General features: G+C 36.5%; 3 protein-coding genes across 7 annotated transcripts in view; 1 reads left to right on the top strand and 2 right to left on the bottom strand.

The window, feature by feature from the left end:
* LOC122086014 (28S ribosomal protein S33, mitochondrial-like) overlaps window positions 1-1,196 on the bottom strand; it is a 4,299-nt gene extending 3,103 nt beyond the window's left edge. The window contains exons 1-2 of one of the 4 annotated variants that reach the window (XM_042654677.1): window positions 1,037-1,196; window positions 499-756 (exon numbers count right to left, since the gene is read on the bottom strand). In XM_042654677.1, coding sequence (XP_042510611.1) covers window positions 499-716 — 218 coding nt within the window. In that variant the 5' untranslated portion in view covers window positions 717-756; window positions 1,037-1,196. Of the gene's footprint in view, window positions 1-498; window positions 760-862; window positions 1,010-1,036 lie in introns of those variants that run through there. The other 3 variants (XM_042654678.1, XM_042654679.1, XM_042654680.1) reach the window with 3 other exon arrangements.
* Window positions 1,197-3,544: 2,348 nt separating this feature from the next.
* Window positions 3,545-11,356, bottom strand: LOC122087506 (integrator complex subunit 9). Its single transcript, XM_042656659.1, has 12 exons — window positions 11,293-11,356; window positions 11,145-11,207; window positions 10,615-11,001; window positions 10,315-10,529; window positions 8,039-8,395; window positions 7,649-7,859; window positions 6,629-6,721; window positions 6,422-6,513; window positions 6,154-6,271; window positions 5,947-6,032; window positions 4,654-4,705; window positions 3,545-4,496 (listed from the first exon to the last, which is right to left on the bottom strand). The coding sequence occupies exons 2-12, from the start codon at window positions 11,151-11,153 to the stop codon at window positions 3,948-3,950; spliced, it is 2,169 nt and encodes a 722-aa protein (XP_042512593.1). The 5' UTR covers window positions 11,154-11,207; window positions 11,293-11,356; the 3' UTR covers window positions 3,545-3,947.
* Window positions 11,357-18,344: 6,988 nt separating this feature from the next.
* LOC122087391 (myb family transcription factor IPN2) lies at window positions 18,345-20,419 on the top strand. 2 transcript variants are annotated; one of them, XM_042656501.1, is made up of 6 exons: window positions 18,345-18,689; window positions 18,799-18,875; window positions 18,977-19,043; window positions 19,160-19,220; window positions 19,377-19,449; window positions 19,522-20,419. In XM_042656501.1, the coding sequence occupies exons 1-6, from the start codon at window positions 18,524-18,526 to the stop codon at window positions 20,161-20,163; spliced, it is 1,086 nt and encodes a 361-aa protein (XP_042512435.1). In that variant the 5' UTR covers window positions 18,345-18,523; the 3' UTR covers window positions 20,164-20,419. The 2 variants fall into 2 exon arrangements, with proteins under 2 accessions (XP_042512435.1, XP_042512436.1); XM_042656502.1 differs by having other exon boundaries at window positions 18,351-18,689; window positions 19,380-19,449.
* The last annotated feature ends 3,110 nt before the right edge of the window (window positions 20,420-23,529 follow it).

Raw genomic sequence — 23,529 nt, 5'->3', positions numbered from 1 at the left:
TTCTTCCGTTCATAAGCATTTCATACATTACATATCCAGAATTAGGTCAAATTTCATGTGATTCAGTAAAGTAAACAGAATATAGAGTAATAATGATTTGAAATTGCAAGACATAATGTAATTGCAATTAACAAAAAGATGGTATAACATATAAGGGCATCCGGGATTAACTATAAACTTACTAAGATGAGCAGCTCCCAAAATCAGAATTTAATAAAACCCAAATATACATCTTGCTTATAAGTATATTTCCAGACCTAAACATAGCTGATAAGAAAAAACAAAAATCTATCCTACCAACAGAAGTTATAACAGGAAGCAAATTGTGAGATTATTGTTAAAAACTGAATCGGGAAAAGCAAACACACTCCATGAAAACAAGAACAGTTAGACACAATTTTCAAAGAAGCAGTAGATGGGCAAGAAACTACAGCATTCTCAGTCAAAAAAAAATGGGCAAGAGGGTTTTTTTTTTTTTTTGGGGGTGGGGGGGCATACTCTTGTTCCTGACGGGCCATGACAAGTGGGTCGTCCTTCTTGATGTCATGAGGGTACCATTGAGCGACTTTCTCGCCGATGAGCTTCTTACGGAGGATCTTGTGCGGTGATCTCTGTCCTGTTGGGTTCAGAACGTGACCAAATATCTTCGCCCTCGCCTCTGTTACTCCTCTTATGGCCGCTGCCGCCAGCATGCTCCTCAGGCTGCCGCTACTCATTCTGCCTACCACAGTTTTCACTCTCTCCAATCTCTACTATCTGCTGCAACCCACATCACATTTAAGGCTCAGGAATTTTATAGCGTTTGAAACAATGGAATATTCAGAAAAAATAAATGACAGGAGTTTATGCTTTGAACTCTAACCAGACACATCAGAACACGTATACGAGTAACGAAAATGATAAAGCTTTCATCATCAAAACAGTGAAAGGTAGGTCAAACTTGAAGAATCGAACGAAGAACACATCTCAGTTTCGTAATCCAAATGCCCATACTGATACAGAGGCATTGAGAGAGAAAGATAGGGGGGAGGATTACCTGAATTGCAATCCCAGACCGGTGGCCTCTGTTCGACGATGAAGGGGACAGAAACTTCCCCTCTACAATCCCAGCAACCCCTTCTATCTAGTGAGATGTTGTCTTCCACTTTCCATCCGATTCGAACGATTTTCGACTCGGTCCATCTTTCGACTCTGAAACCGATTCAATGACGGCAGTCAGGGGAGCGGTCAAACAACGTGGAAGTAATTAGGCTGCGTTTGCTGGTCATCGAGACAAAATGTTACCGATGTTTTTCCGTTTTATGGGAATAAAAAAAACAAAATAAAGCGTGTGATATCAATTTGATGTTTTCGATTTTTTTTGAACGAAAAGGGGAAAAAAATGCTATAAAATGCGAAATGATGGAACTCCAAACCTTGTCATTTTGGTTTTGTTTCAAATATAAAAAAAAATGAATAACATCGTTTCTGGAATTGAATGACTACCAAACACAACCATAGTAATGATTCTGAAAAATGGAACTGAACAGTCAATATCGATCGGGTCTGAATGGTACCGGCCTTGACCAATGCCCTATCTTGACCTTTCCAATCTCGATCCATGTGTATGGAAACGGTCTGATCCTGACTAATCCAAAATGGTAACAATTCTTGAGTTAAAACTCATCATGTTTTTGACATTATCCATCCCGCAAAGCAGGAAACAAAACAAGAGGAAAATAACAATGATGCATACATTTAGATTCTAGTTCCAATGTACATCAGAAGGCTGGAAGGATTTGAACACATACCCCAAGGTTTTCTCATAGAGGCAGGAGAGAGAGAGATGGTTGAATCCACGCAAACGAGAGAGAGAGAGAGAGAGAGAGAGAGGGTTTTTTATTTTAGGGTTAGCCCAATCCCCTGAGTTTCTCACTTTCAACTGAAACCTTGCATCTTTGTTGTTCCCTTCCTTTAGATTTGGATATCGCCAGGTGTTGCCCATCCAACCTATGCTACCCAGATCGGCAACGCACACCCAAACCATAGACGAGTCAAATCCAAAGGATACATCGGGAAAGAAAACTTAGACCCTTTATAATTCTTGTAGGAACCTGTAAGGTAATTACCCTTCTTTCTTCATCTCTAATGTTCAACTCTCTTCATTTCAAAATATTTAATATTTTTTTTTAGAGAAAAAGATCTCCACATCAACAATTTGCGGATTTATTCTCACATGCTGATTCTCACATCCTCTCACATCTTGACTATATGGGATTCGCAATGATACTCTCTTTCCTTCCTAACCATGTGTGGGTCCTCTATTGTAGAAACTATTCCTACACAATAATTGGTGCGGCATGGGACTATGGGAGATTCCTCCGAAAATTGGCAGCTTAAGATACTCTCTTAAAAAAAAAAAAAAAAAAAAAAATCCTTGTAGTTTGAATAAGATATTTTGAAATGTGCAAACAAGTCCTCTCTTTTCATTCTGATTTTTCAGTTAAATTAGTCCCACAATAAGCTAGGTCCGCAGCTCATTTGTTGGCTAAGGAGTACTCAGTCAATATCAATTCCTCTAAGGAGGTAGCATGGTCATTAGATGTTCATTCTTTATCTGATCATGCAATTGCTTTTGAGGCTTTATCTCCTCTTTAGTTCATTTAATCTCCACTTTATTAAAAAAATCCCCTCCTCACACTCATGTCCCATCCATTGACATTATGTTATCAAGGTGTGAACTTTCAGAGTCTATCACAATAAAAAAAAAAAGGCAAAAAGTGATCTTCTACCGTAACTTCTCCCCATGCATTTTTTGTAATTAATGTCTAATCCTTCTTTAAATGATATTATGGTGTTCTCACTAAATCATTACCCTTCCTTTTTTCTTTCTATTTTCCTGCAATGGCTGATGGTGAAATTGGATAGACAGAAAAATCACATAACTGTCCAAAAGCTATTGTGCACATCACAATAGGTTTAATTACTTGGACTGTACAATGGAATAGAAAGGATAATCATGTTTTAAATTTCTAACATTGTTACTTTTCTATAGTAACAACTTAAAGGTCAATGTGAATCAAATCCATAGTCTTATTGGGTAATTACCACATGTCACATAATCCACAAAACATAATATTAGCCACCTATTCAAATACCCTATCTCTTTTTTCTTTTTTGGAAACAAATCCTAAAAACTTTAATAACCCAAAAATTTGCATGTCACACAGGGTGAAGAGAGAATCCCTTCATCTTCATCCATGATGATTTGACATTACGATTGAACTCTTGGAGCAATGAATCTCATTATTAACTCCTGACCCTTATTGAGGGGATCAAAAATACATTTTTTACCCTTAACTGAAAGAACTTTAAGGTATAAGACAAAGGACAGTCAAACGAAAGAGTCAAGTTTTAATACACCTATAGAGGTGTCATTTAGACAATCCCTCATTTAAATGATTTTACCATGTTAATAGAAATACAAATATCGTTGGAGATTTCTTACAATGACATTTCACCTGATATTTTGTACCAAAAAAAAAAAAAAAAAATGAACAGATTGTTGACATGGAAGTAAGATTTTCCATGTAAATTTCCAAGTGAAAATTTTACATATAATATTTTACAAGAAAATAAACCGAGCCTAACCAAAAATACCAAAGTACCCTAGGGTCTTCAATAACAAATAACAAGGATGTCCTTCACCATCTAACTACCAAACATGGATTAAGTAATCTCTTAGATGAAAGTATTGAAGATTCAGAAGTTGGGAGCTGCAACATTATCACATTCCTTGTACCTGTTCACTCATAGGCCTTTTGCGAAAGATTCAAAAGGGGTGAATCCCACAGCTCATCTGAATATTATGGTAACCAGTTTCATTGTCGAACTTGAGGCCCTCTGCACATCAAAATGGAGTGAAGCAACAGTACAAGAAAAAATCCAGGTAATGAACTTCCAATCTATTAAATGCTTTCCAAAAAATTGTTTATAGCTTCAAAAAGAGTAGATGCCAAAGTCTCATCTGCTGTACTGATTACAGTCTGTGTTGGAGTAATTTCTATCAAAGCATCTTTAGGCTCATAGATGCGTAGAAAACACGCATTATGTTCTCTGGTATTTCTGTCTTCATCCACCAACCCAGCAATTCCCTTTTCCTGCAACACTAGCAATAGGAGCTTTGGATCAAGCAGACCCCATTGCAGGAGTGTTCCCTTTTCTGAACCTGTACAATATTGCTGGAGCATTCGACTTTGTGAAAAATCAATCAATTCCCTTTCGGATACCAAGAAATATTTTCCATGATATACATGTAGCTTCCCCTTCAATCTTGCGATTGCCATGTTTCCCTGTTTCATTCTTCTTGGCTGAAGCTGGAATGCTAAGTCTGTAGCCAAGTCAACCTCAAAATCATCCGTCACAGTTGGAACACGTACAATTTCATTTTCAGAGTAGTAAATGAATGAACACGAATTCATCTTGATAGCAAGATTTTGTTTTAAATCCTCAGGGAACTGTAAAACGGATTTACAAAAAAAAAAAAAAAAAACATATATATTATTGAATTAAGGTGAAAAGGAAAAGCGAAAGAAGGTAAGCTCCAATTATGCCTTTAATCAAGGCTATATCTATATCCCCAAAGCAAAAATAGAGATGTTAAGACTTGATTACCAGAACAGATTTTGGCTGTAAAATCTCTAGCAAAGGCTGAATTTTCTGCACCCTGCAAACAAGATACAAAACTTTTCTTGAAGAATGGTTAAAAGGACCAAGCCAATAGCAGAAGTGGAGCTAAATCATTGCTCTAAATTTAGGAGAGTTGTTAGATACTTTATCCTTGAATTATTAAAGTTTTGCATTTCAGGCTTCGGACTTGTAAAGATCTATAGGCACATGCTTGCCATGTTTATCATGCTCATAGGGACCAGGACTTAAAGCCGATGCGTACAACCTTAAAGAACACAAGGCTATAGCACAAAGATTGTTTTACTAATGCTAACAATCTGTCCACCGTAGAATTGCCATGTGGCAGTTTCTGTTGGGACTCAAACTTAAGAGTATAGGTAGGCCCCACTGCTCTCTATCCAACTCGGAAATTGCAGGCCAAACAGAGTCCTCCATGTGGCAGAAACTGGGGTAAAAGAATGGTACAGGCATGCTTGTTCAAGATTTAATTAGCAAACAGAGTCCTCCATGCTTGTTCTGTGCAACCTAAGGAAATTTTTTCAAGAATATGGCCAATCATAAAGACAAGAGCCAAATGACTGAACAGATTTTTGATGTTTCTTTTGACTCGTATTCGAATAATTTCCTGATTCTCTGTTTCCAAATAAGTTAATCAGACACATAACATCTGCCATAAAAACGCAACCGCTTGGGCCAGATTGTATTGCCAACTAAATGGACCACTAGCCATAGAATCTCCTTCCCCCCTTCCCCCCTCTTTATTTCAAAGGATTGATTAATGAAGTATAGGTATAATGAGTTTCCATCACTTTTTTCCATTTTATGGGCAGAAATAATGACACATCATGACTCTTGTTAAACCTCAACCCAACATACTGGTTTATTATCAGGCTGAAAATCAAAATACAAACTTCAGGTGAATTTGGGCTGGAGTTGAGACCCTGGCTTCATCCCATGCCTAAGCCCTACTTGGGTATTGCATAGGATTTAAGGAACATGAAATTTGAGTTTGGCAGACTCTACAGTCATTCCAGCTTATATTTCATTAGCTAGTACATGGACACACCAAAGTCTACCAGGTTTTATGCTTTCACAATAAGCAGCTTAGGTTGGGCTTAGGTTAAAGGTTATGTTGATTGGGACTGGTTTCATCCTTCTACAGTGCTCTCAAGAGGGGAGGGGGAGGGAGAGAAAGAAATAACAGAAATTGTACAAAGTTTCATTAGCATAACCAATACAGAAACACCTTTATCAACAAGAGCAATCATGAATGCTTACTTCATTCCAGAAAGAAATGAACACTGAAGGACCTTCATAGCTACTGGCTTGAAAGGCGCAAGGGCAAGAGCAGTATCCACCTCTTGCTGCAAGTTGACATGAGGATAACACTACTCAGTGGAGAAGTCAACTTTAGAATTTAAATGTATAACCGTATGTTGGACAGGCTTCTTAAATTAGAAGCAAACTTTACAGAATAAAGAATACCTCCAGTATAAGTAAACAGTGTTGATCCCTACACCATCGATGAAGCAAGTGAACAACAGGACCAAGCCGCAGACACCAGTGAGGAGAAAACACTATACAAGGTTCCTGCCACATTTTCCTGTGCAGAAAAACATTACCTGGTTAAAAATGAATAGATCCCAGAAAAGGAAGCATCGAAATATATCTTTCAAAAGAAGTTCATGTTCGGTTGCATTACTGACAATAGGAAATCTGGTAAATAGGTCTTTGAACAAATTCAAAGTCTTACAGTAAATTAGCTGAATGAACTGCAGGAAACAAATAAAGCTTCTTTTCTTTTATGAGCTCCACATGCCCAAACAATGCATCGCCAGAATACAGCTGCAAAATTAAATTTGAAGAAAGTATTATGTTTACTTTCTTCATGACAATAATCGATTGTTGTCATATTGATGTGTTCATGGATTAGGAATAATTAGTTCTGAAGAAAATATACCTTTTGTTGACGCAGCTTGCATAACCATTCAGGCACAATATTGGTGTATGCTAACAGTTCTTCTGCCACACTAGATATAAGCAATATGGGTGCCTAAAACAGAGATAAACAGCATGGGTTACTAAAAAGAATAAGCCAGTAGCAACCAAAAACATGATCAACAGAAAAAAAAAAAAAAAAAAGCAACCAAGGGGAGTCAATGTGCAGCAAATTGACTTTGTCAGTTTCCACTCGATACTCTAGACAATAGCCTTTGTGTGTTTATAACCCTTCAAATCTTAGGGAATTTATGGAATAAATTGAAACTAAAAATGATGTGCCTATTTGATTCTCACCTAATGGCTACAATTGAAAAAAGTAAACAAATTGAAGATACCCTAATAAAGACCATAACATCTTCAGTTTCAGCAGTCATGGTAGATTACTAATAAAATCTATTGTTTCCTTTGAACCTGGTCCAACGATACTAACTGGAGCAAAACGGACTTCGTTAATTTCCTTTAACTCCTCACGTAGAATGCTCGACTTAACAACAAGATATTTTGATGTTAACTTCTTAAAGAACTAGTACCAAGAAGAAAATGAAGAGTTTATATGATTTTCTAATTTTTACAGATTCTTCCTGAGTGACGGCATTGTACAGTGACATCTGCATTAAATCTTCTCCAGTGAATGCTCAGCAACTAATAAGATCTAAAAGGGACTGAGCCCTTCAAGATCCTCCACTGGATAAAGATCAAAGTATCAGGGACCTTTGTGAAGATTCCAAGATCCACCATCGAAAATACTGCTTGCATGCTATACCTAATAGGACCCAAGATCTTCACGATCCTCAGTGGAAACTGCACAAACACCAGCAACCTTCATGAACATACCAAGAAGACAGAGAAAGACAACCAAGAGAGGACCCTGAAGCAATAGTTTGTTTACTTAATATCAGGCAAGTTTAATTCTTTATATGAAGAACAATAAAGTAATTATTCATCAATTTGGATCAGACTCCAAGCATAAGCATTTTACATTTAGGTTTGCAGATTCTAGAGATTGTGATATCTGCTCCAAAAGCTGCAGCATAATTCCAAGTCGACCGATGGGTACAAGGACAGAACCTCCTTGTGTAATAGAGTCTATGGCACAGGAGCATATGAATGCAAGCTTGTCCATCTCATCTGAATATTCTTCAGTGTCATTGAGTGATTGAATGAAATTCTTCCCATCATTATCATCATACCTGCAACATGTCAACCATTGAAAGTTGAAGCTCCAACTGCAGCTATTAAAAGGGGTGGGGGGAAAGAAGAAAAGCTAAATCTGGCAAAAGGTTGAGTTCTAAACGAATTACATGATATTGATCTAGCAAAACAATGAGAAGCCTTTTCGAAACTACATTAAAATTAGACAGGGTTATACCTTAGGGCTGAGAAATCAGAGACAGTTGGATTGTTGACCTCTGTTTCTATCTGATTCATATGGTCAAAGGAATCCTTACTAACATCAACCCCATCATGCAACAATGAGAAATCTGAAAATAAGATCAGATCATTCCCTTGAAGAGAACTGTAGTCGAAATTCATTGCATGAGCAGATTCAAAGATGGAGCTTGACAAAAGGGAAATTTTTTTTCTTGGACCATATATTGTCCAGTTAGATGCTCCTATTTCCAGGCCAGAACTAAATGCTTTCATGATCAATGTTCCATTGTAGCATACTTCTTCGGCAAATTTGACAGATTGGACTTTCTGCATACAATCCTTCACATCTGTTATACTGACACATTACACATCATTCATTACTACACATAACTAAATTTGAAATAAACAAGAAAATACTATGATTTGCAATTATGCATTGACATCCTTACCATTAAAATAGAAGCCATGTATACTCAGTCCTATTAAAAACCTAGTGAACCATTGCAGAACTAGAATACTGTTTGTGGTGTGACGAAACAGTAGAGATGTCATCGTGGGGTATTACTTATCTTTTATTTATAGGTTTTTTAAGACTTATTATTATAATAAACAGCCATGTGGGTCTAAGATTATTTTCTTGATCAAGCTACTTCTAGCCTCTTGAGCAAGCCACCTAAGGCATAGAAGTGCTATTATGGATGTAGATATACACTACGAAATATTCTCCTCGAACAAGAGATATAATTCTCTTCAGACCTTGTCCATTGAACCAGAAGAGCAACTAGTGGTTAATCAATCTCTAGCTCCATCTTTTTGCACTCTCCTTGTAATTTCCTCACACACAAGATTATGATACATTTGGAATTTGGTTCTACCAGTGTCAAAATCTGATATGAAATCTCATTACAAGACCATTTGCCGAAGTACAATCATGCCTTGATCAACTAGTGTGCATGCCAAAATCCGCAGTGCCAAGAATGCATAGGAGCTTGATGAAGGCACCAGAAGACACCCAAAACCTTCAGATCTATCACTCACGATCAACCTGAACTTCATCTGAATGTTGATGATCTAAGGAGTGGGATTCCTAATCTTCATGGATAGGTATACGCTGAGGAGTTTCTAAATTGAAAAACTACTTTTCAGAACTATTTTGAGTGGTAATACACGGACGGACAGAGTGAGATTCTGTAGAGTAAAAGGGACGGCCTTACACTAGCAGGAATGATATGAATAAAAGGCTAGGCAAGGAAAGTTAAGGTCAGAATTTGGAAGCATATGAAGATGAAAACTGAGGAAGCACCGGCTCCCCAACGACCTCGGCTATTACACCACTACAATTTTCGAATCTGGTAAACAAACAGCTGAGTGTGTTTTTAGTTGTGAAAGTTTCCCATCACTTAATTTTGGTTTTTCTCTATTTCCATTTTCATTTTTGTTCCCTTCTCTTTTCTTTGGCTGTTCTCTTCAGGTGTGCTCATTCTTGTCAGGGAGTGGGTGTTTCTAGAAAAAGGACAGGGCACAGATAACGATAGAGAATATTAAACTAATTTGAGAGAACAGATATAGGTATATTGATAAGAAAATTTTGGCTGTGAAATATCAGAGCAATCTGAACACTAGTTTAGCATATAATAGTAACATGTGCAGCATCTCATAAGTTGCCCTCAAGTAAACACTCCAACCATAAAGGTATTACTGAAAAGCAAAACTGCAGAAGATTATAGAAAACATGCCTACAATAAAGATTTCTGTTTCTAAAAGACAAGTTTTCTCATAAATTTTCTCTGAAAATCATAGAATGCTAGAGATTCTAGAATCTGGTACCTCACACCCTTTTATATGCAAACAATATGTGGTGTATTGTATAAATATTTTAGTCCTTGGGAATGCACTAAAGTTCAACAACAAATATCCAATGCTAATCCACTACAACTTACCCCATTTAGTTGGGATAAGGCTGAGTTGAGTTGAGTTGAGTTGTATTGTCTCCAAAGCCACAAAATTCAGGAGGATTCATGTCACTGTATTTACAACTACCTAGGGGCAAAACATATTCCAATATATCAAAGATATGAAGAATTGGAAATTTTCAAACATATTTCAATTTATAATAATTATTTTAGTTCACTGAAGCACAAAAACTATAGAAGCATAATATGATACTAAATTTAGCAAACCGAAATATGAAGGCATGAATAATCAAACAGCAGAAACAAAGAATTCTAAAAATAGTTCAATCGTTCCACAACGTAACAAGTATAGAGCATTTACTTATACAAGGGTTGCCAACTACCCAAATCTGCCCCATCTTTTCCCATTATAATCTCCTTCAATTCAGATGGAAGCGTTTCGAGCTCCTCCCATTTCAACCAATGAGGGAACCTGTCCTCCTCAGGCCCATAAATTTGCCTATATTCCATATGCATTGAAACAAGATCTTCCATCATAAGCTGTCCAATCCTTACAGCTGCCTCAGTTGCATAAATCTGACCAAGTCATCCAAAATCAACCAATTTAAAACACATTAAATCAAGAATCCAATAACAAAATTGGTTTTATACCTTTTGTTACCTTGGCAGAGAGATTCTTATTTCGAGTAAGAAATGGCAGCCCAAGGATACCCATTGGGCTGGAGATTAATATAACGTCAATGGATGAAATATCCAGTAGGTGCATTGTATTAACAGTCTTATACCAAGGCACTGATTTAATCAGATCATCTGCTTCAAGAGCTTCATTGACTCTACGCCTTTTCTGATCCCCAGAATCAGAAACTGAATTCTCTGTTAAAGAATTTGAGAACTGAACATCTGGGGTATGATAAGAATAAGTGGGAATAGGAGAGAAGATTCTGAGCGCCGAAAGGTCAATAGGGCAATCAACTAAAATCCGGAACCCACACATATTGATCATCTGACATGGCAGAAAATGGAAGCCCTTCCCTTTGCTCAAACATGTCTGCAAAAGAATAATTAAAATTAAATGACGAAGCAAGTCGACACACATAAACATAGAGAAAAGAGAGAAGGAGAAAGGAGTAGATTTCACCCAAAAAAAAAAAAAAAAAAAAAGAAAGGAGAAACGAGTAGAAAGAGACTTACAAACTTCATTGGAACAAGCAGACACACAATCAGTGTTGTAGCACTACTATTTCCACAAGAACCCTACAAAATTCAGAAAGTGAAGGAGAATTGACAGTAAGACTCAGAGAGAGAGAGAGAGAGAGAGAGATGGTGATGAAGGGTTTACCTGAACTGCAATCCCAGTAGCCTCTGTTCCACGAAGAAGAGGAGAGAGAAACGTTGGGAAGGGTCTGTAACGGTTAAATATCCGATAAACATATTATTTTTACTTTCCTATTTTACCCCTTTACCGAATGAGATTTTTCATCTTTGCTTTCCATCTGATTCGGCCGATTTTCCAGGCCACTCGGTTGATCTTTTCGAGTCAGGAAATCGATTCAATGGCGGCAAGTCAGGGGGAGCGAGTCAAATCAGGTTGAGCCAATCGAATTGCAAAATGGATCGATTAGGGCCAAGGATTTGGTGATTGGCTTATGGTGTTTCTTGAGTTTGGATATTAAAATGAGGATTGAGTTTTCCTAAAACCATGATGAATGGATTCGTATTCACTATGGTGTTTCAAATGAGCATAAGGGTATCAAATGAATATTTTGGAAAAAATACTAATACTAGGACAGTAGGTGATCGTCCTCTATTGGTGGAAGAAAACTTTTTCTTTAAATTAGTAAAAATGTTAATAGTGGCTCACGCCTAATAGTTGTTACTATGAATGATCCTGGAACTAGTAGATCTTGCTATCTGGCACGAAAAATCTACGCTTAATTTTCCTCCCAACAGAATCAGAAATTAGAAATGCAATTTTCAGTATTGGACCATTTGAAGCTCCTGGCCATAATGAAATTCCAACGATCATCTTCCACCAATTCTAGAATAAGGTTGAGTGTGATGTCATTAGATTTGTTTATGATTTATTTCCCTCAAATATTCATCATTTGGTAGTAATCTTTTATTCTTTGTTATTTCGAGGTCTTTGGCCTCGTAATGGTCCTTTGGAATCAGCCCAGCCCATCCTAATGGCGGGGTCAAGGTTGGATTTTCAGGTTCTAAGTCAAGGTTGGGTCGGGCCTTAGTCCAGCTAAGGGATTTTTAATAGCCCAGCCCAATTTGACCCTATTGCAGCCGTAGTAGAGATGGCCCTCTACATATGTAATGGTATAATTCATACCACTTTGTATATGTAAGGATTTTTGCTCATTCAAGAGTCTGATCCCTTGTCCGTACATACATGGATTTGACTTCTTTCTAATTAATTGGGTATTTAATTAGCGATCTAAGGGTTGAGAGGATCTGAACACGCATCCCAAAATATGAACACGCATCCCCAAGTCCACCCAATTCTTGGATTAGTAATTGGATGCCTTATTAATTGGAGATGATCTTTTTCCACATTAAGGCTATGTATTAATGCATTCAAGAGTGATATCATCTTTTATTGACACCAAAGAGATGTATCTATACATGTACCCCTTCTCTTCATTATAAATACTAAACCTCTAAAGAAGAAAATACACATGTACTCACGTCACAATATGACATGACATGATGACGAAACAAAGCAATAGTAATTATAATAATAATTTGAATCTTTGATTTAATTTTTTTTTTTGCTAACGATGGGTATTGTTATATCGAGGCTTTCGGCTTGACTAGTTCCACGGGTCCATACTGACCCCACAACTGCATGGACCGGGTCATACCGAGGTTGAATGAAAACCATTCAACTTTCACTGAAAGCAGTGAAGAGCATTAAACACTCCTGTGTGAGTGGCCCAAAGTGTGCTTAGTGGGAGTCGAACTCAGGACATCCAAGTTTACGGCTCGTACCAAGTTCATTGCTCACCAAGTGCGCTACCTCCTTGAGTTATTTAAAATCATTTTAAAACCAGCAGAACTTCCTTGGAGTTTGAATGGGATTCTCAAAGTGTGCAAACAAATCCTCTCTTTTCATTTTCATTTTCATTTTCATCATCATCATCATCATCATCATTATTATTATTATTTTATAAGAAACAAAAAAATAAGAATACATAAGATTCTGTACATCATTGATGTATATAGAAGATGGGATGGAGATTCTCTTCTTAAGAATCCAAAAGGCTAATTGTTTGACAAAAGAGATAGCCCCATCTTCTAGAGGCTTAGGGTAGAAAAAGAGTTTTGTCATAGGATCCTGAATATAAAAAAAAACAAGGGATGTTATGAAGGGACCAAAAAACATTGTTAGATTTGACTAACAAAAGTTGGACAAATTTAGAGTCTGTCCAAATTTCCCCTCGAATCCATCCATTCTCCTTAGTTTGCTTTATTTTATTTCCATGAGCATTCCATGTGCATACATTAGATAATCAACTCTAAATAAGCACACACTCTTTTAATTAATTATACAATAAGCACAAGCAGAAATAGTTTGTAACTGATCAATGATACCCACACACAATATAGTCGATGGGGTCCAGGTCGGGGATAGGGAAAGAGAGGGAAAGTCATGGGTTAAAATCACCTAATTGGGGCAATTAGAGGTCCTAGAACGATTACTCCAATGATTCGCCAAGTGAAAGACCGCATTGGGGTTATAAGTATCCTGTTTAAAGATTACAATATTCCTATGGTGCCTTAAACTAATCTCTTTTCATTCTTATTTTTCAGTTTTAGTAATTAAATTAGTCCCACGAGATCAGGCTGATCAGCCAGCTCCGCAGCTCATTTGTTGGCTAAGTAGTACTCACTACTCAGTCAATACAAAGTCCTCTTGGGAGTTAGGAATGGTCATAAGATTTTCCTTCTTTATATGATCAATTGATCATGCAATTGCCTTTGAGGCTTTATGTCTTCTCTTTAATTAATTTGATCCCCACTTTATTTAAAACAAAATAACCCTTTTCACACTCTTGTCCCATCCATTGCCTACTAACAACAATGCTATCAAAGTGTGACCTTTCACAGTTTGTCTTGTCCACGCCCCAGCCCTCCACAACCGAAAAAAAAAAAGAGAAAATTACATGATTACCCACTTCTGGGTTTCTTTTAACAAAATTATCCATCAAAAGTTTCAGTTAATAAAAATACCCAAAATTAGGTTTCCCTTTACAAAATTACCCACTTAAAGTTTAAGTTAACAAAAATACCTAAAATTGAGTTTGGGTTTACAAAACTACCCACTCAAAGTTTTAGTCATAAAAAAATACATGATTATATGTGGAAGATGAAGAATCACTATTTTGGGTAGTTTTGTAAACCCAAACTTGATTTTGGGTATTTTTGTTAACTAAAACTTTGGGTGGGTAATTTTGTAAACTCAAACCTGATTTTGGGTATTTTTGTTAACCAAAACTTTTTGTGGATAATTTTGTAAAGGAAAACCCAAAAATGGATAATCATGTAATTTTTCCAAAAAAAAAAAGCCAAAACCAAAACCAAAAGTGAACTTCTATTGTAACTACTCCCCATTTATTTGATGCAATTAATGACTGAACCTAATTTAAAAGGATCTCATGGTATGTTCTCACTAATTCATTACCCTTTCTTTTTTTTCTTTGTTTATCCTGCAATGGTGGAAGGTGACATTGTATAGACAGAAGCATCAAGAGGCACATAAATGTCCAGAAGCTACTGTGCACTTCACCTACTACATTCTTAGTTAGATTTTTTTAGTTGCCTAAAGTGTACAATAGAATAAAAAGAATAAGATTGGTTTAATTTTCCAAGATTATTAATTTTCTATTTTATCTTTCTTTATTCCTTTTCCGGGCCTTGTCCTATCACCTATGAAACCTTTCCACACATAATAACAACCTACAAATCAATCCAATCAAAACCCTAGTCCTATTGGGCTTATCTCATGTCATTTGAAAAAATTAATAATAGTAATAATAAATAAACCATAAAAAAAAGAAAAAAAAAAACTCATAATCAGTATTCCATAATTTTTTTATTTTTATTTTTTTTAGAAAATCAAAATTTTAGTTAGGCCAAATTCTTCACCATCCTGGGTGAAGAAAGAGTCTCTTCATCCACAGTGAACTTAACACTTTGATTGGACTCTTAGAACAATAAATCTCATTACTAACTTCCAGCACCACCTATTGAAGAAGGTTAGAAATACCCTTCCTCGTTGAATCAGAGGATCAGATCCCACGAGTGATTTGAAGTGATTCTCTCTTCACTATGGATGAAAGGAAAAAAAAAAGTCCTTTTAATTAAGAAGAAAAAGTACAATTAAAAGAAGCAGCCTCCATTTACACCCCCATCCAAGCTCAACTTCACTAAATTTAGAATTACAAACTCTGGAAAGATTGATTAATGTGAATCTCAAAGGAACTACAAAGAATATTACAACACAATCATAATCCACATGATAGGACCATAGGGACAATTTTCCAAGTGGGCTGAAATCACTTGAAACAGATATAGCCTGAATAATTGAAACCCTCTAATTAAAGAGAACAAAATCCAAGCTTTCCTCCAAGGTCTAAATTAATATTAATTCACCCTAAACAGTGATCATTAATCAATGTTCCAACAGTCTCTATTGTCTGTATAAGTGATACCCTTGGTGGTCAATATCAATGAAAATATGCAGATCCCACAAATCTCTATCTGCAGTCCTGGTTATACTAGCAATTCCGTACAACATTGGGATGTTTTGGATTGGAATTGTACCCACTTATACTTCAACAGAGATGATGATTCTACATAGTTCCTCTTAGTTGACTTGAGATATATATATATATATATATGTCTTAAGAGAGGCCTTTGTTTTTTAATGATGGATACTACCACTACTATGATTCTATATGCTCAAATATACTTAGATGGTTCATCACATTGATCAGCAGGAATGGCCTTTCAATTCCTCTATGATGTCTAATCTGCGAAAAGAACAGGAGACGATGACGACTACAATATTCGATGCTAGCTAGCTCTCTCTATACTTAAATCTAATTGTGTCTATCTTAATTGACAAAGATTGGTATTATGGACCACAGATATGCATGATATAGAGAGATTTAGATCATCATCAAGATACTTATACAGTACATGTTAGTAGTCACTGTACTGGACCTTGAATAAGATGGAGAATTGCAACATATCCTAGCAATCCTCTTTATGGGAAGGAGAAGAAAAGCTTATTAAAGCTTACAATCCATGCAAGATGGGTCCCAAAAACCTCACCCTTAAGGAATATATCCATCATCCTTAAGAATTTATTCCCAAAGCATCTAAAGATGCTTCAAATTCAAGCTAACATGCCCTTATGACTAAAACAACTAAATTTATTGTGTTTTTGGTTTGAAATCAAATGAAACTAAAAGCTAAATATCAACTTTTCTAATTAGTTATGTTTTTAAATAGGAAAGTTATGGCATGTGTATTCCAATGAGGATTCTTTAAGACTGAACAAAATTGCTAGCTTTTCTCATAAAATACTAGAATGTACAAAAGAAAAGTAGGAAAATAAAGATGCATTTCTCGTGTAATATATACAAGGTGACTCTGAAGATTAATCCAGTAGACATAACTATGGTGTAAATTAAAGGAGTATAAATGTTAAACTTCGCATTTTTTTTTTCTTTTACTGTGTGATATGTTCAAAGTAGAGATAAAAAATGAAATACAAATTAGATTTAGGGGAACCCATTTGGGATTTTTAGAAGATTGAGAGAAGAATCTTCCTTTGATTGTCAAAGAAGAAAGCATTTATTCCCTTCTGGAAGGAGGTAAATGGTTTACATTTTCCCTGACTCTATTGAGATTTGACATCCTTGCATGGGTTGTGAGAGAGAGAGAGAGCTTTATATTGTTCCTACTGATCTCAAATCACTTTTTCTCTCCATGGGGTGGGGTCTTAACTGTCAAGATATATTGGGTTTGACTCCATTTACATTTTTGCATCTCTGAATTTGGATTAGTTGCTTTGATGACATATGCATGGGAGAGACAATCTTCTATACCACAAAAGTCTTAGAGGTTGAGCCCGACAAGCTTTAGAAGGAGAAGGTCCCCCCATCTGCCATCAAAAGCTCCACATACAAACCCTTCATGGATTGATGATGTACACAACTTCACATCCCCACATAATGCCAACCACAGGTACTAAAGTTGGTTCCACATATATGGTTGTTCTCTGGCGTCCTCTCAGCTGCCTAAGACCACATTTTGATTATCCCTTGCAGCTCTTTCTATTTCAATAATATTTTTGCTTCAGTGAAGAAAACTATTATCTTTCAAAGTATCACATCAACAATACCACAACTGGTGAGGGTGCATATATAATGTCCTTTAGTTAATAATACTAGTATTTTACAAGCACGTCGCTTTAAATTGATCATCACTCATACATAACTTATGATGCATCGTGACAAATACTAACATGAGTGGATCTTTGTATGATACATCTGCTGAGATGTTATAGAGTTATAGTCCTACATCGATTTGTTCACGTCCTTGGTGCTTCCATATACTTGAAGAGCTTTCTTCACTTAATTAGATTTTGGTTTTAACCCTCATGAGATGATTAATTAGCCAAGAGAAATTGTACAGAAAATTTGGCATGACCGGTTACGGTTAGAGATTAACGAGACACACCATATATATATATATATATATATAGCATGTTGACGCATTGCAATATAGAGAAACCCTAATCCCTGAAAGTACAAAACAGCCCTGGCCTAATATAAACGACTCCTAGATATTAAACTGAGATTAGACTTTACCAATAACAATACGGTATTAATCAGGTGTCCATGAAGCCATACTCTAGATAGAGCTTTCATTATCATATTCCATTCATTTAATCATCAATCTGATCACGACAACCATCATAAAACCTTTTTTTTTTTTTTATGGTATTGACATAAAGCATTGTTTTGTGGCCTAACCATAATGCCAAATTGATTTATGAAATGTGGATGCAAGGCATATTTAAAAAGGGTTCGTACCACGAAAGAGAAAAGAGTTAATGAATGTTAAATCAAAGGATTGTAAAATTAAAACCTTGCCTTATATGATTGCATAAGGGTCCCCACCATTTCCTTATATGAAGAAAATTTTTACCCAAAAACATATAACAATTGAGATACATACCCCCTAAAATTGAGGTTATACTCTTTCTGTAGCCACCACTGTTGCATACTACTCCTTTCTCTAACCTTACAAGTTTTAGAGAGAGAGAGAGAGAGAGAGAGAGAGAGAGAGAGAATCTTTTAGCAAAGGAGGGTCTGCATATTGGAGGAGTCGGTGGGCTTTGTTTTTATTTTACAGGTGTACTTACTACCAGAGAAACTATAGAGAGAAAAACCAAGCCATTCTCTTCTTCAAAAACGCACCCTATTCCTCCTTATATGCGTTGCTTTTGTTCTTGAATCTCTTTCCTATTCCATAGCAGCTCTGAGAGAATGTTCCAATCCAAGAAGCCTACTATGAATGCACATGAAAGGCCTATGTGTGTTCAAGGTGACTCTGGGCTTGTCCTCACAACAGACCCAAAGCCTCGCCTTCGGTGGACTGTCGAGCTTCATGAGCGATTCGTCGATGCTGTAACTCAGCTTGGAGGACCAGACAGTACTTATCTTCATCTTCTTCTCTTCTTAATGTTTCTCCTATATAGTTTTTTGGTTCTATTTGATCCTATATGTGAATTTTAATTTCTTCTATTATGTCTAAACTATAGAGGCCACACCAAAAACCATCATGAGAGTTATGGGTGTCAAGGGTCTTACTCTATACCATCTTAAGAGCCATCTTCAGGTATATAAGCAATAAGACTTCAAGTGCTCTCTATTATTCTCTGTGGACTAATAATTCTTTCAATATTCTTGTTTTTGTTTTGGTTTTCCTTTCCCAAATAGAAATTCAGGCTTGGGAAGCAGCCACATAAGGATTTTAATGATCACTCAGTTAAGGAGGGTGAGAGAGGTACCTGTTCTCATAAGAATTGTTATATTCCTTTTCTTCTTTCTTCATTTTCACCTAATATGTTCTCTAATATCAGTTTTTATTTCTTTTTTAACTTCTTCAATCCACGGTTTCAGGCTTAGATCTTCAGCGAAATGCTGCTTCATCTTCCGGGATGATGGGTCGAAGCATGAACGAGTATGTACTAGCTAACTTATTCTTTATTATACTCATCAGATATAGATGCTTCAAAAAAGGTTCTTGCATGTGTTTTATGATAATCATTAGATATATCTTAATGGGTTTTGATTTTTGTACTAATAATTTCTGATTTGGTTGATACTTAAAATTTAGCAGGAATGTTCAGATAAGTGATGCACTTAGGATGCAAATGGAAGTACAAAGGAGATTGCATGAACAACTGGAGGTGAGTTCATAGAATTCTCATAGCACTGCTCTCTTTTTTAACTTTATAATGTTTATAATCTTTATGGGTCAGGTACAAAGGCACCTCCAGTTAAGAATTGAAGCACAAGGGAAGTATATGCAATCCATACTGGAGAAAGCTTTTCAAACACTAGCGGGTGAAACCATGGGCTCAGGAAGTTACAAGGGTGTCAATAATCAAGGAGTTATGGAAATGGGTTCTATGAAAGATTTTGGTTCTTCAATGAATTTCCCTTCACTTCAAGACCTACACATATATGGAGAGCAAGTCGATCATATACAGCCACATATGGACAGATCATCTCTTGAAGGATTCATGCCTGCCAAGAGGCCTAGTTCTTATAGTGGTAGTAGCAAAAATCCTTTAATGTGGTCTGATGACCTTAGACTACAAGAATTAGGAACAGCAGCAGCTTGTCTAGGCACTCAAGAAGATGCATTCAAGGGTGACCATCTTCAAATTGGTTCAGCCACTATGGAGAGGAGTGCAGCAGATATGGATTCCTTATCAGATGTTTATGAAGCCAAGCCAATCCTCTCTGGTGATGGTGTTGGAGATCAAAAAAAATTTGAGGCTTCATCAAAGCTTGAAAGACCGTCGCCGCGAAGAACATCGCTTTCAGTGGAGAGAATCAATCCTATGATCAAAGGTGGTACCTTACCTCAAGGAAGAAATTTGCCTAATTATGGTTGAACCTTAATCCATTTCGTAGTTGTAATGATCTTAAAGAGCTTCTAAGACCACCTTGAAGGCCTGAACCATTAATATCTTTTTATAATCAGGATAAAGAACATTGGGTTCAGTTTTACTTAAAACTATTTTTTTCAGTCATTCTCTCGATACTTCTTTTTATCTCAATGCTTATGATTTGCAAATCTGTCTAGAAAGAAGCAAGGCATGCATCTTTGGTTTTATTATATTTCAATTTCTCCATGTGGATGATCTTCTATTACATGTTTCTTGATGTGGGTCTTCTTATTTTTTTGAGATTTTTTTCTAGTAATTCTCTAACCTTTTATGAACTTGCTTTTAAGTTAGTTGCTTAGAGTTAGTTACTGCCATCATTACAGACAAACACATTGGGCATTGAAGCAACAACTCTGCACAAAGAAGATAAAATTTCTAGGGTTTTGGGGAACAACAAATATTGTATAGTCTATGATGTTTCAAACCCTCACTGAAAATGGAGTGAATTAAGGTAGCTTGATGGCTAGAAGTTCCTTTCCTTGAACAAGGAAGAAGAATTTCCTTAGAGAGAAGCCGACAGGAAGTATCTATGTCCCGCCCCCTTTTCTTTTTCTGCTTACTTCATATTCTTTGTGCATCAAATGAAGATGGCATTAAGGGTACACATTGATTAGACCTTGGATGTTAGACCTTAGGGATGACATGCCCATCTCAGACTAAAACAAGTATAACGCAGTCCCATCTTGGTCTGACTAACAATTATTCAGCAAAGGGTCCTTAGAAAAATAGAAAAGGACCAGTGGAGAGAGACAACCTCTCTCTCAATGTCTTCTATGATTTGATCCATGAAGAAAGTCTGGAGGGGTTTTCTTTTGCTGTGGAGAAAAGAGGGTGGTGGAGCATCTACCTTTATTGGTTTCAGGAAAACTTAGATGGTGCAAGTTGGCAAGAAAGCTCCATCCAAACTCTAAAGAGAAAGGGAGGCACATATAAGGGAAGAAATTAAAGAAACCATAGGAGAAAGAGAGAGTGAGGAGTCTTATCATACACCTTCTTTGGTCTTTTGACAAATACTATGTCAGTCCCCATTTTTTTCAAAATTACAAATTAATCCTTGCTTCTCAAATAAACCTAAAATTCATCCTTCTACTAGTAAAGATCATGTTTGTATATACTACTATAGAATGCGACCTTAAAACGATGCAAAAAATAATGGAAAAACAGAACAAATAATGCACACTGATTTTACGAGGTTCGGCAAGGTTGCCTATGTCCCCGGTGAGATGAGATTTTGCTTCACTATCAATGGAGAATAGGGTTACAACGCTCGTCGTCACACCTCTCAGTATTGCTTTCATTACAAAGAAAGAAACTCTCGCTACAAATATATAACGAAAAACCCTAATCCAGAAAGTACACAATTGCCCTCAAATAAAAAATTCGAGAGGGGGGCGCTACATCCCCTGCTATGCAAGGGGCCTCCTGCCCCTCTTGCACCCCCACGGCCCACTAGCCGGCTAGCTGGACCGCCGTCCTGCGTATCGAGGCGCTGCACCAGTACTCCCTGGATTAAACTGTGACGAAGTACAAGACATTGTACACCAACAACTACATGACTAAGGATATTTTTAAAGGAAAAAAGAACGCTTCCCAACAGTGTCCCCTTACGCCCTCCACATGGGGCAGTGAAATGATCACATTGTCCTTCCTTGTAGATGCCTTGTGTGAATGCTCCCATTTTGGCTTCCATGCTAACGTGTGTGTATATATATATATAAGGGCCACACAACTTGGCAACAAATTCCTTCCCTATTTTTAAACACCAGAACTACCATTTTATGAGGATTTTTCTTTTCTTAATTAATAAAACTACCCTTAATAATATTTACGACCACGTATCATTATTCACAAGTGTGCCATCATGCCATCGTGCCATTTTATGTTTTCATAGAATCGAATTGTTTAGAAAAGAATAACAATAATTTGCGAAAAAGAACACTAGCTAATTGCATGCCCCTACTCCTAAACACAAGAATGGCAAAAGGAGGGGAAGAGGGTCATTTCAAAGGCAGAAGAGAGAAATAGACACATAGGGCGCTAGCTTACGGTAAACCATCAGCTTACCAACATTTTCCCATAGTTTTATTTTACAAATCAATTCTCACCCCTGAGTATATTAATCAGTCAGGGCATTTTGGTACATTCATACATGTAGCTATGGTGGATCCACTAGTTTTGAAAAGTAGGAATGGACTTGTACTTTTGAAAATCATAAGGACTGTCAAAAAGCAATAGGAGGTATATGGAAAAAACATGGAAAAAACAAGAGAGAGAGAGAGAGGTAAGTGGAAGAAAAGCAAAAAAGAGTAAGAGAATACCGCGCACTCCCACAACTGCAGTTATCGAGGAAGCTTCGATCTTTCAGTAGGCAAAGTTGCGTCTTATAAAAAGTTGAATGGGTTTGATTTGAATATGAACAAATATGCAGTGTACTTATAATTCATGTTTCATAGACTGAGTTGTATTTATATATGTTGCATGATGAGGTAGTCATTTAAGGCTCTTTCTTCAATGTAAATCCTTTGCAACCCCCAAAACAATCACATTGGATTCTTAATTCAGACAACCTTTGTTTTAATAATCTATCACTCCAACCAACAAACAAAGATGGGTACTACAGTGTTCAAAAGCTTTTCTCTCTCTCTCTCTCTCTCTCAAGTGGGTTTGCCTCTAACAGACAAACTACAAGCTTGTTAGTTAATCAAGATAAATCCAAAGGTTTGGAAATCATCAATATCTTATGCAAAAGAAGGAGGAAACATGAAAGGCCAAGACTAAGGCTAGGCTAGGCTAGGCTAGCTAGGGTATTGCCAGAAGGGCTCTTTTTGTTAGGATCTTATTTAAGGTGTTTTCCTACTTTAATTCCTTTGTTTAGTCATTTAATCTTGTTTTAGAGGTGGAATTCGAAATTTTTTGTCTTTTTAAAGGGCTTGCATCCAATTGTTCTTGCTCAAAAAGAAGGCGAATTGTGCAAAAAGTTCTAACCATCTCTAGTATGGTTTTCATAGCTCTGTAAAGAACACAAATTGAATAGTTTAATATGACTTCAATTTTGTTAATTAATGATTTTATTTGAATAACTTAGAGAAGTTGCATGATTGTGGACCATTCGACAACTTTGGTTTTGTCCACGCATTATAATTGATTACATGTAACCCGTAGTGAGTTGGAAATTAATTTTTTATAATGTGGAAGAGATGGGTGGATACTTTACATCCATCTTGCTTGTCAAATTTCAACCTCAAACAAGTATATGAAGTGTCTCATCAAAGTCACAAAAATTTATATTACATTAACACGAAATGACATTTT

The sequence above is a fragment of the Macadamia integrifolia genome, chromosome 8 (genome assembly GCF_013358625.1).
Source record: "Macadamia integrifolia cultivar HAES 741 chromosome 8, SCU_Mint_v3, whole genome shotgun sequence".
Classification (NCBI taxonomy): Eukaryota; Viridiplantae; Streptophyta; class Magnoliopsida; order Proteales; family Proteaceae; genus Macadamia; species Macadamia integrifolia.
This window is presented reverse-complemented; position numbering and strand designations above follow the sequence as displayed.

Bases quoted from the DNA above. Each gene is read 5' to 3' on its own strand.
- LOC122087506 (XM_042656659.1), bottom strand. The intron at 10,530-10,614 runs GTAACAAAAGGT...TGACTTGGTCAG, and splicing joins ATAAGAATCTCTCTGCCAAG to ATTTATGCAACTGAGGCAGC. The intron at 6,514-6,628 runs GTATATTTTCTT...TTAATTTTGCAG, and splicing joins GCAAGCTGCGTCAACAAAAG to CTGTATTCTGGCGATGCATT.
- LOC122087391 (XM_042656501.1), top strand. From the start codon at position 18,524: ATGTTCCAATCCAAGAAGCCTACTATGAATGCACATGAAAGGCCTATG. The intron at 19,221-19,376 runs GTATGTACTAGC...CTTAAAATTTAG, and splicing joins ATGGGTCGAAGCATGAACGA to CAGGAATGTTCAGATAAGTG. The intron at 19,450-19,521 runs GTGAGTTCATAG...TTTATGGGTCAG, and splicing joins GATTGCATGAACAACTGGAG to GTACAAAGGCACCTCCAGTT.